Below are 12,910 nucleotides of genomic sequence, written 5' to 3'. Positions count from 1 at the left end.
CATCATCACAATCTAGGTAATGAACAAATCTGTCACTCCCAAAAGTTACCTCATGCCCACTGTAAGGTCTCCTTCCCCCCACCCCTTCTTTTAGTCCCCAGACAACCACTAATATGCTTTCAATCACTATAAAATAATTTGGATTTTCTATAATTTTTATAAATGGAATCATACAGTATGTACTCTTTTTTTGTCTGGCTTTTTTCATTCATTATAATTATTTCAAGATTTACTTATGTTGTAGTATGTATCAGTAGCTCCTTCCTCTTTATTACTGAGTAGTATTCATTGTATGGATATACCACAGCTTATTTATTATCCATTCACCCATTGATGGACATCGGGTTGTTTTCAATTTTTGGCTATTACAAATAAAGCTGCCTTTATATATACTTTAAATGTACATTTGTGGACAACTGCTTTTATGGACATACATTTTGTTTTTTTCTTGGATAAATAACTAGAAATGGAATGGCTAGATCATACGGTAGGTATATGTTTAACTTTGTAAGAAACTGCCCACTGTTTTCCAAAGTGGCTGTGACATTTTACACTCCTACCAGCAGTGTATGAGAGCTCCACTTGCCACACAACCTTGCCAGTACTTGGTATTTGTCAGTCCTTTTAATTGTAGCCATTCTAATAGATGTGTAGTGGTATCTCACTGTGGTTTTAATTTGCCTTTCCCTCCTGACTGATGATGCTGCGCATATTTTCTTATGCTAATTTTCCATCTGTATTTATTTCATCTTTGGTGAAGTATTCATTCAGATCTTTTGCCCATTTCTTTATTGGGTTGTTTTGTATTAAGTTTTGAGAGTTCTTTATGTATTATGGATACATGTCCTTTATCAGATATATGATTTGCAAATATTTTCTCCCACTCTGATTTATCTTTTCATTCTCTTAAGAATGTCTTTCAAAGAGTAGACGTTTTTAATTTTGATGAAGTCCAATTTCTCAGTTTGTGATTAATGGATAATGATTTTTTACTGTCATATCTAAGAAATCTTTGTGTAACCCAAGGTCACAAAGGTTTTCGTCCATTTTTTCTTCCAAAAGATTTATAGTTTTTAGGTTTTACATTTTGGTCTATGATCTATTTTGAGTTAATTTTTATATATGCTGTGACATGTGGATCAAAAAGTTTTTATTTTACGCTTACATGGCTTTCCAGTTGCTCCAGCACAATTTGTAGAAAAGACTATCTTTTCTTCACTAAATTGCCTCTTCACCTTTGTTAAAAATCAGTTGTTAAAGCACAGGTGAGTCTATTTCTGGACTCTATTCTGTTCCATTGACCTATTGTCTATTTCACACCAATACCACACTACATAGGTTAGTGTAGCTTTGTAAGTCTTAAAATCAGGGAGTGTTAATCCTCCAACTTTGTTCTTTTTCAAAGTTGTTTTGGCTTTTCTAGATCTTCTGCATTTCAGTATGAACTGTATAATCAGCTTGTCAATTTCTACAAAAAAGCTATAAGAATTTTGATTGGGATTGCATTAAATAATTTTGAGAGTGTTAACTTCTTAACAATACTGAGTCTGCCAACGCACATCACAGTATATTTCTCGATTTATTTAGGTCTTCTTTAATTTCTGTCATCAATATTTGTAGTTTCCAGTGTTGCATATCCTTGACAGATTGATCCCTAAGTATTTTATAATTTTTATGCTACTTTAAATGGTATTTTTAAATTTCAGTTTCTGATTATTGTATTTCTATGTACTAGCAATAAACAGATTTTGTGTATCAATCTATCGTGCAACCTTACGGATTTATTTATTAGCTCTTATAGCTTTATTGTAGATTCCATAGGATTTTATCAAGTGTGTGAAAAACACTTTTGAAAGATATTTTTTCTGGATATAGAATTCTAGACTGATATTTTTTCTCTCAGTACTTTAATGATGTTGCTCCCCCCCCTTCTTGCTTACATCATTTCCTGTGAGAAATCTGCTCTCATCCTCATCATTTTTCCTCTGTAGGTAATGTGCCTTTTTTTCTCTGGCTGCTTTTAAGGTTTTTTCCCTTTATCACTGATTTTGAGCAATTTGATTGATGTGCGTTAGTTTTCTTCATGTTCCTTGCACTTAGGGTTCATTGAGCTCCTTGGATTTGTAGGTTTATAGTATCATCAGTTTTGGAAATTTTTCAGCCAGTATTTTCTCAAATATTTTTTTCTGTTTTCTTTTGTCCCCTCTCCTTCTGAGACTCCAGTTACTAATGTATTAGACCACTTTAGGTTGTCCCACAGTTCACTGATGCTATTTTCCTTCTTTTTTTTTTTTTTTTTTTTTTTTGCGGTACATGGGCCTCTCACTGCTGTGGCCTCTCCCGTTGCAGAGCACAGGCTCCGGACATGCAGGCCCAGCAGCCATGGCTCATGGGCCCAGCCGCTCCGCGGCATGTGGGATCCTCCCGGACCGGGGCACAAACCCATGTCCCCTGCATCGGCAGGCGGACTCTCAACCGCTGCGCCACCAGGGAAGCCCTTTCCTTCTTTTTTGAGTCATTTTCTCTGTATTTCATTTTGGATATTGCTATATCTTTTCAAATTCACTAATCTTTTTTTCCTGCAATGTCTAACTTGCCATTAATCCCACCCAGTGTATTTTTTTCTTGAGATATCTTAGTTTTCATCCAGAAGTTTAAGTTTTTAATATCTTCCAATCTCTGCTTAATATGTTTGTCTTTCCTCTACTTTTTTAATATATGGAATATAATTATCATAACCTTTCATTTTCTTGCTGCTAATTCTAATATCTGTGTGAGTTCTGGATTACTTTTGATGGATTTTCCTCTTCATTTTGGGTTGTATTTTTATACTTCTTTGTATGACTGGTAGTTCTTAACTGGGTGCCAGACATTGTGATTTTTTTACCTTTTGGGGTACTGGATATTTTTGTATACGTATAAATATTCTTGAGCTTTGTTCTGGAATATAGTTACTTGGAAACAGTTTAATCCTTTTGAGTCTTGCTTTTATGGTTTGTTAGGCAGGACCAGAATGATGTTTAGTTTAGAAGCTAATTATGCCCCACTAATGAGACAAGACTTCAGAGTACTCTACCCAATGCTCCATAAATTATGAGGTTTTCCACGCTGGCTGGTGGGAACAGGCAATGTCCCAGGCCCTGTGTGAGCTTTGGTTACTGTTCCCTCAAATCCTTTTGGGTGATTCCACAGCCTCGAGTAGTTTCCTCACATGCACACACTGATCATTACTCTACTGAATATATCTACGGGGACCTTCAGTAGACTGTGGGATTCTCCCTTTGTGTAGCTTTCTCCTTTGCAGTACTCCACCCTATGAACTCTAGCTGCTTTGGCTTCCCGAGGTCCTCAGCTCTGACTTGTCAACTCAGGGAGTCTACCGGGCTCCATCTCAGTCTCCCCTGCTTGCTCTGTAGCCTGGAAACTCTCAAGGGCAGTAAGCTGGGCAATTATAGGCTCACCTTCTTTTGCTTCCTATCTCTCCAGGGTTATAATCTTTTGTCATCTTATGCTTAGTGTTGAAAACCATTATTTCATGTATTTTGTCCAGTGTTTTAGTTGTTTCAAGTGGGAAGATAAATCTGTTCCCTATTGGCCAGAAACTGACTGTTTTAAAATTGTAACTTTGTGCACAGAAAAGCACACAATTATCTTGAAAAATATCTCTGAGGAACCAGAAATGAATCTGAATTATATATGCCAGCTCTACTTTCACATTGAGTTTTTGGAACAGATTTCTAAATTTTTGCACAGAAGCCAAGGAGCAATTGATATAATTTAATTACTTTGGTCTCAGACTTCACTGAGAGATGAAGAGAAAAATATTTTCCCTCTATGACATGTTTCTGGCTCAAATATGTTATTTTTGAAATTTCCAAAATAATGTTTGACAAGACAAAAAAATCCCTTTGGAAAACATAATCTGATTTAAGTGATTATATATAAGCTCTTTCCTCCCCCCAAAATTATTCTGCATGTAAAGTTCATTTATTATTTTAAACCTTGAATGCTTCCATTCCATTGTTTATAGCAGCAAAAGATAGGAGAAAACCTAAATGTCCTTCTATGGGAGATAAGTTAAATGAAGTATGGCCTATCCAAACAGTGTATGTTTATTTTGAATAGACAGCTCTAACAGGTGCTGATACTTGTAAAAAGAGCAGTGATGTATAGATACACACAAGCTTGGTCATGCCTGGTCTATCTCTAGAAGAATGTATAAGAAACTGGTAACAGTGGTTGCCTCTGGGGATAATAATTAAAGACTGGGATAGGAGGAAGAGATATATTTTTCACTATATACTTTTATGCTGTTTACTTTAAAAAAAATGTACTTGTATTCCAAATCCATTTTTTAAACAGAAAAAGAAAACAAACTGTTATTTGACTTCTCTAATAGGAGTGATCGACACAGGAATTGCCCGATTTGCCGCCTACAGATGACTGGAGCAAATGAATCTTGGGTGGTGTCAGATGCACCCACTGAAGATGATATGGCTAACTATATTCTTAACATGGCTGATGAGGCAGGCCAGCCCCATAGGCCATGACCTTGGGGTGAAGTGTTCTGTTGCTAATGTGGGCTACAAACACTTTGGTCATGGCGGAAGAATGCAGGGATGTTGTAGGACAGACACAGAGAAGTCAATTTTCCCCACCCTCTATTTTCACTATTCTGACAATTTGTCCATTTCCTTTGATAAACTTTCCATGTCTTCCATTTATGGTAAACTAAAACTTGCTACTGTTTTAGACCATATTTTCCTATTGTTTATCTGTTCTAATATATATTAGGACTAATAGCTCTTGACTCCTTTGCTGAGGTAACAGCAACATTTCCAGGGGCTTCTGAAATACTATTATTTTTCAGGGCAAGAGTATTCTGGAATCTATTTAGTTAGGTTTAAAATAAACCTTGAATGTTAAAAAGCTGTAGCCATCTGAGAGAAAATCTTAAATGACTGAAAATGTAGAATACATCAAAGTGCATGTTACTACTTAAATTAGTCTTACTGCTGGAATCTAAGGAGTATGTATGCCCCCTTGTGGTTAGCTATTGCTCCTTTTATAGTTTTTACTTGAAATAATCCGCAATTATTTCATAACTTTAAGTGTTTTGGAACTACATGCTTTTCACTTAAAAGTTTTCTCCCCCCTCCCCCATGCTGTATAATTTGGATTAGGACTATAAACTTGGGCAGGACTTTGCCTTGTAAATGGATTTCTGCTGGAGAATCTTCTTGGCTATTCTGGAAATGCTTTCCCACAGCTGGGAAACTGTTCTAAATAGCTTTTGATAATACGTATGTATCTTGCCGTTTCAGATGGAAATTTTTCTTCATCACAGACCCTAAATTTTATGTCCAAATTATGATAAATCATTCAATATTGGTTTATGGTGCTTTTATTTTCTTAATTTGAAGGCATCTTTCTGAGGTCCCAAAGTCTTCAAATTTCTTAGATTAAGAGAGAAGAAAATAGGGTGTAGCCTTTTAACCATACATACATAAAACACCTCTGAAAGTTAGGAGATTAATTTGACTTACTGTTTCACTGCATTTTATTTGAAATACCCTGAAAGAGTATAGTTATGTTCAGTGGCATTTGAACCATTTTTTTAAAATTTTGCTTATAAAGTAAAATTTTTTATTTTATGCAAACACTAACATTTCAGCATATAATAAACTAGGGCCTGATGTCTTTAAAAAGTATTTTAACATTCCATGTAACTTTTCTGATTTATTATTGGTAAATTGCAAATGTTACTATTTTCCAGAGTACCAAAGTATACAATTTAAGTTGCTGCTTATTGACAGCAGAATTTTTGGATACTAGGGACTTTAATAGGCATGCAAATTAAGTAATTCATTTTTAGGAAAAATGTCTGACAAAAGGTAGCTTGATTTTACCCCAAAAATAGTGATAACTAATTGGTTGACATTCATGATGGGGGCAGCTCAGTACCAAATAGCTAAACACTTGCTATGGACGCTTATGCAAGTAGAGTACTGGGGGCTGTAGCATATCAACCTGGCAGTGTACTTGATGGCTGTGTGACCTAGAGAAAGCCCCTTCCTCTGGTTTGTAGGTTCTTACTTTAGAAACAGACTTTATCTGTGGTTTTCACACTTTATTTCAGCAATAGAACTTTTTTTTCAAGTAAAAATCTTACTCAGAACCCTTACACACACGTGCTGCACATGCATGAACACACACCCTACCCCACTAAATGTCATTTTATCATTATAAATTTCCTTATATAAACTTTATATACCATAATAACTAAATATTTATGAAGTCAACCAATGAAAACATGTATTAATGCACTGGTGATTACCAGTATATTGGAATCTGATGAGTAATACAGTTGTATGATGGGACTTGTTTTTAAAATTTTTTTTCAAACGAAAGAATTAAATAATTCAAGTCAAAATCCAGAACTCTGAATCTCCTCCATGGATTCTTAGTACTCCATGGAACCTCTTTTGAAAACCTTGAGACAGAGAATCCTCTGAGGTGTTTTCCAGCTCTAAGATTTTAAATTGTCTTTATGGATTAGATTTTCTGAGTCTCATTCAGATTGCCCAATTTAAGAATGTTTCTGAAAATGAACAAAGTGGCTTTACTGATTTTTAGATCTTTCCAGGTATAGCCAATGATTTTATCCCCCAGAATCCTTCACCTTTCAAGGAATTATTTAACAGTGAGCCCAGTGACTTGATATTGCCCAAACCTTTTATTTATTTTCCAATATGAGCTCCAAGACACTAACTGATCTACTGTGAAATTAAACGTTTTTACTAGCCTTATCAAATAAAGGAGCACAGTTTTTTGCTCACTCCATTAAACTGGGTGATAATTCTTCAGATGTGAATGTTAGGTAGGTTCTACTGTAATAGCTAATCATAGAAGTTATAAATTTGTTTAATGGATGAAATGTATACTTTTTGTATTCTGTACAGCTTGTCTTTTTTAAATATGAAGTACTTAAACGCACTTACTATGATAGGAAATATGTGTGCCTTCTAGGATTTATGAAGTGGTTTCATGAACTCTTAAGAAATTTGTTTTATAAGTTATAAAGTTTCCCTATCTTAACCCAATAACAAAGGGTTTACTCATAATACTGTAGAACTTTAGTTTGAGAAAGTGGATTTGACTATGTACTGAATTTAGACGTTGAAAATAATAGTATCTGTTTTATTCTTAGGGCAAACTGACATATTGTGCAATAAATAATCTTTAGCAAGTAAATTTTAGCTAATTGAAGAGATTTTTTTTTCTTATCATGTAGTTTCACATTCTTATATACTGTGTTTATATTCCTTAGAGGACTATTTTGTATTGTGCTCTGGGGGATTGTAATGTTTTTGTGCTATGTTTTAAAACTCATTTCAAATTAGACTCAATTTCCTTATACCTAATATATGTATGGGTAATAAGGCTGCTTGAAAATATATTTTGGTTCAGTGATTTTTATCACTGGAAAGTTGGATTCATTAAAAGGTAGTCCAAAGAATTTGCACTTTTCACTGTTTTTTTCTTCATTAAGTAAGTCCAGCTTACTTTGTCTGTCTAGGAATAAGAAAACTACTTGGAGATTAGGGAAATCAGCTGTTCACCCACATTTAAAATGGGCAACACAATGACAATATAATATAAAGAGTTAGCAACAGACTTTCATTTGTTTTCATGGTCTTTTGTTACCCTACTGAATAGTAAAAATAATCGATAAAATACTTTATGGTGGTTTTGATGTTTACCTTATAAGATCATTTCTAAGATAAAAGAATGTAATTAGAGAAGCAGGCTAGAATCTTAGTGCTGAGAAGTGGAAAGCCATTTATAAGAAGGAGTAGCAGTTAATAATTAATGTATATAGTCATGGAGAAGTACACATTTTGGTATCAAAGACATAAACGTCCCCTCAGATATATTTTGATAATCTTGCAGCTGTTTATAGTCTTAATTCTTTGGCATCCTCTTTCTAATCACATATTCCTTTAGAGGTTGAAGGTATAAAAATTTTCAAGGAACTGTGTCTGATGAGTGTTCCTTTTATTGCAGTTATACTTTTTTTTGAGATTTTAATTCTTTTTAATTTTTTTATTGGAGCAAAATTGCTTTACAATGTTGTGTTAGTTTCTGCTCTACAGTGAAGTAAATCAGCAATATTTATACCAATATCCACTCCCTCTTGGACCTCCCTCCCCACCTTTGCCCTCCCCCCCGCCCCCCCCAATCTAGATCACAGAGCACCAAGCTGAGCTCCCTGTGCTATACAGCAGGTTCCCACTATCTATTTTACACACAGTAGTGTATTTATATCAAACCTAATCTCCCTATTCGTCCCACCCTCCCTGTCCCCCCCATGTCCACAAGTCTGTTCTCTATGTCTGTGTCTCTATTCCTATCCTACAAATAACTTCATCTGTACCATTTTTCTAGATTCCACATATATGCGTTAATATACGATATTTGTTTTTCTCTTTTTGGCTTACTTCACTCTGTATGATAGACTCTAGGTCCATCCACATCTCTACAAATGACCCACTTTCATTCCTTTTTATGACTAATATTCCATTGTATATACATACCACATCTTCTTTATCCATTCATCTATCGTTGGACATTTAGGTTGTTTCCGTGTCCTATTGTAAAGCGTGCTGCAATGAACATTGGGATACATGTGTCCTTTTGAATTATGGTTTTCTCAGGGTATATGCCCAGTAGTGGGATTGCTGGGTCATATGGTAGTTCTATTTGTAGTTTTTTAAGGAACCTCCATACTGTTCTCCATAGTGGCTGTATCAATTTACATTCCCACCAACAGTGCAAATGGGTTCGCTTTTCTCTACACCCTCTCCAGCATTTATTGTTTGTAGATTTTTTGACGATGGCCATTCTCACTGGTGTGAGGTGATACCTCATTGTAGTTTTGATTTGCATTTCTCCAATAATTAGTGATGTTGAGCAGCTTTTCATGTGCCTCTTGGCCATCTGTATGTCTTCTTTGGTAAAATTTAGGTCTTTTGCACATTTTTAAATTGGGTTGTTTTTTTGATATTGAGATCCATGAGCTGTTTGTATATTTTGGAGATTAATCCTTTGTCTGTTGCTTCATTGGCAAATATTTTCTCCCATTCTGAGTGTTGTCTTCTTGTCTTATTTATGGTTTCCTTCGCTGTGCAAAAGTTTTTAAGTTTCATTAGGACCCATTTGTTTATTTTTGTTTTTATTTTCATTACTCTAGGAGGTAGGTCAAAAAAGATCTTGCTGTGGTTTATGTCAAAGAGTGATTTTCCTGTGTTTTCCTCTAAGAGTTTTATAGTGTCTGGTCTTACATTTAGGTCTTTAATCCCTTTTGAGTTTATTTTTGGCTGTGGTGTTAGGGAATGTTCTAATTTCATTCTTTTACATGTAGCTGTCCAGTTTTCCCAGCACCACTTATTGAAGAGGCTGTCTTTTCTCCATTATATGTTCTTTCCTCCTTTGTCATAGATTAGGTGACCATATGCGCATGGGTTTATCTCTGGGCTTTCTATCCTGTTCATTGATCTATATTTCTGTTTTTGTGCCAATACCATACTGTCTTCATTACTGTAGCTTTGTAGTATAGTCTGAAGTCGGGTACCTGATTCATCCAGCTCTGTTTTTCTTTTGGAAGAGTGCTTTGGCTATTCGGGGTCTTTTGTGTTTCCATACAAATTGTAAAATTTTTTGTTCTAATTCTGTGAAGAATGCCATTGGTAGTTTGATAGGAATTGCATCGAGTCTGTAGATTGCTTTGGTAGTATAGTCATTTTCACAATAATTGATTCTTCCAATCCAAGAACATGGTATATTTCTCCATCTGTTTATGTCATCTTTGATTTCTTTCATCAGTGTTTTATAGTTTTCTGAGTACAAGTCTTTCACCTCCTTAGGCAGCTTTATTCCTAGGTATTTTATTCTTTTTGTTGCAGTGGTAAATGGGATTGTTTCCTTGATTTCTCTGATTTTTCGTTGTTACTGTATAGGAATGCCAGAGATTTCTGTGCATTAATTTTGTATCCTGCGACCTTACCAAATTCAGTGACTAGTTTAAGTAGTTTTCTGGTGGCATCTTTAGGATTTTCTATGTATAGTATCATGTCATCTGCAAACAGTGACAGTTTTACTTCTTCTTTTCCAATTTGTATTTCTTTTCTTTTTCTTCTCTGATTGCTGTGGCTAGGACTTCCAAAATTATGTTGAGTAAGAGTGGCAGGAGTGGACATCCTTATTTCTGATCTTAGTGGAAATGCTTTCAGTTTTTCATCATTCAGTATGACGCTTGCTGTGGGTTTGTCATATATGGCCTTTATTATGTTGAGGTAGTTTCCCTCTATGCTCATTTTCTGGAGAGTTTTTATCATAAATGTGTGTGGAATTTTGTCAAAAGCTTTTTCTGCACCTATTGAGATGATCATATGGTTTTTATTACTTAATTTGTTAATGTGGTGTATCACATTGATTGATTTGTGTATATTGAAGAATCCTTGCATCCCTGGGATAAATCCCACTTGATCATGGTGTATGATCCTTTCAATGTGTTGTTGGATTCTGTTTGCTAGTATTTTGTTAAGGATTTTTGCATCTGTGTTCATCAGTGATATTGGTCTGTAATTTTCTTTTTTTGTTGTATCTTTGTCTGGTTTTGGTATCAGGGTGATGGTGGCTTTGTAGAACAAATTTGGGAGTGTTCTTCCCTCTGCAATTTTTTGGAAGAGTTTGAGAAGGGTCAGTGTTAGCTCTTCTCTAAATGTTTGCTAGAATTCACCTGTGAAGCCATCTGATCCTAGACATTTTTTGGAAGATTTTTAATTACAGTTTCAATTTCATTACTTGTGATAGGTCTGTTTATATTCTGTAATTCTTCCTGGTTCAGTCTTGGAAAATTGTACCTTTCCAAGAATTTGTCCATTTCTTTGAGGTTGTCCATTTTATTGGCACATAGTTGTTTGCAGTAGTCTCTTATAATCCTTTGTATTTCTGCAGTGTCAGTTGTGATTTCCCCTATTTCTGATTTTACTGATTTGCATCCTCTCTTTTTCTTGATGAGTCTGGCTAAAGGTTTATCCATTTTATCTTCTCAAAGAACCAACTTTTAGTTTTATTGGTCTTTGCTATTGTTTTATTTCTATTTCATTTATTTCTGCTCTGATCTTTATTATTTCTTTCCTTCTACTGACTTTGGGTTTTCTTTGTTCTTTCTCTAGTTGCTTTAGGTGTAAGGTTAGATTGTTTGAGATTTTTCTTGTCTCTTGAGGTGAGATTGAATTGCTATAAGCTTCCCTCTTAGAACTGCTTTTGCTGCATCCCATAATTTTTGGGTCATAGTGTTTTAATTATCATCTGTTTCTATGTATTTTTTAATTTCTTCTTTGATTTCTTCAGTGATCTCTTAGTTATTTAGTAGTGCACTGTTTAGCATCCATGTATTTGTGTTTTTTAGTTTTTTTCCTGTAATTGATTTCCAATCTCATCCCATTGTGGTCAGAAAAGATGCTGGATACGATTTCAATTTTCTTAAATTTTCCGAGGCTTGATTTGTGGCCCAAGGTGTGATCTGCCCTGGAGAATGTTCCATGTGCACTTGAGTAGAAAGTGTATTCTGCCACTTGCAGGTGGAATGTTCTATAAATATCAATTAAATCTGTCTGGTCTATTGTGTCATTTAAAGCTTGTGTTTCCTTATTTATTTTGTTTGGATGATCTGTCCATTGGTGTAAGTGGGGTGTTGAAAGTCCCCTACTGTTACTGTGTTACTGTCCGTTTCCCCTTTTATGGTTGTTTTAGCATTTGCCTTATGTATTGAGGTACTCCTCTGTTGGGTGCATATTTATAATTGTTATATTTTTTTCTTGGATTGATCCCTTGATCATTATGTAGTGTCCCTTATCTCTTGTAACAGTCTATTTTAAAGTCTATTTTATCTGATACGAGTATTGCTACTCCAGCTTTCTTTTGATTTCCATTTGCATGGAATATCTTTTTCCATCCCTTCATTTTCAGTCTGTATGTATCCCTAGGTCTGAAGTGGGTCTCTTGTAGACAGCATATATATGGGTCTTGTTTTTGTATCCATTCAGCCAGTCTGTGTCTTTTGATTGGGGCATTTAATCCATTTGCATTCAAGGTTATTATGAAGATGTATATTCCTATTACCATTTTAATTGTTTTGGGTTTGTTTTTGTGGGTCTTTTTCTTCTCTTGTGTTTCCCGCCAGGAGAAGTTCCTTTAGCATTTGTTGTAAAACTGGTTTGGTGGTGGTGAATTCTCTTAGGTTTTGCTTGTCTGAAAAAGCTTTTGATTTCTCCATCGAATCTGAATGAGATTCTTGCTGGGTAGATTAATCTTGGTTGTAGGTGTTTCTCTTTCATCACTTTAAGCATATCTTTCCACTCCTTTCTGGCCTGCAGTTTCTGCTGAAAAATCAGCTGATAACCTTATGGGGATTCCTTTGTATGTTATTTTTTGTTTTTCCCTTACTGCTCTTAATATTTTTTCATGAATTTTTGTTAGTTTGATTAATATGTGTCTTGGTCTGTTTTTCCTAGGGTTTATCCTGTATGGGACTCTCTGCACTTCCTGGACTTGGGTGACTATTTCCTTTCCCATGTTAGGGAAGTTTTCCACTATAATCTCTTCAAATATTTTCTCAGACCCTTTCTTTCTCTCTTCTTCTTCTGGGACCCCTATACTTCGAATGTTGGTGCATTTAGTGTTGTCCCAGAGGTCTCTGAGAGTGTCTTCTTTTCATTTTTTCTTTATTCTGCTCCTTGGCAGTTATTTCCACCATTCTGTCTTCCCACTCACTTATTCATTCTTCTCCCTCAGTTATTCTGTTATTGATTCCTTCTAGTCTATTTTTCATTTCAGTTATTGT

General features: G+C 35.1%; 1 protein-coding gene across 2 annotated transcripts in view; it reads left to right on the top strand.

Annotated features, from left to right (window-relative positions):
- RNF141 (ring finger protein 141) overlaps positions 1–8,109 on the top strand; it is a 49,024-nt gene extending 40,915 nt beyond the window's left edge. For both annotated transcript variants that reach the window (XM_060018485.1, XM_060018486.1), the window contains exon 6: positions 4,400–8,109. In XM_060018485.1, the coding sequence (XP_059874468.1) occupies positions 4,400–4,550 (151 nt within the window). In that variant the 3' untranslated portion in view covers positions 4,551–8,109. The remainder of the gene's footprint in view (positions 1–4,399) is intronic.
- The last annotated feature ends 4,801 nt before the right edge of the window (positions 8,110–12,910 follow it).

The sequence above is a fragment of the Delphinus delphis genome, chromosome 8 (assembly GCF_949987515.2).
Source record: "Delphinus delphis chromosome 8, mDelDel1.2, whole genome shotgun sequence".
Classification (NCBI taxonomy): Eukaryota; Metazoa; Chordata; class Mammalia; order Artiodactyla; family Delphinidae; genus Delphinus; species Delphinus delphis.
Note: the sequence above shows the minus strand (reverse complement) of the source record. Positions and strands in the feature narration are given on the sequence as shown.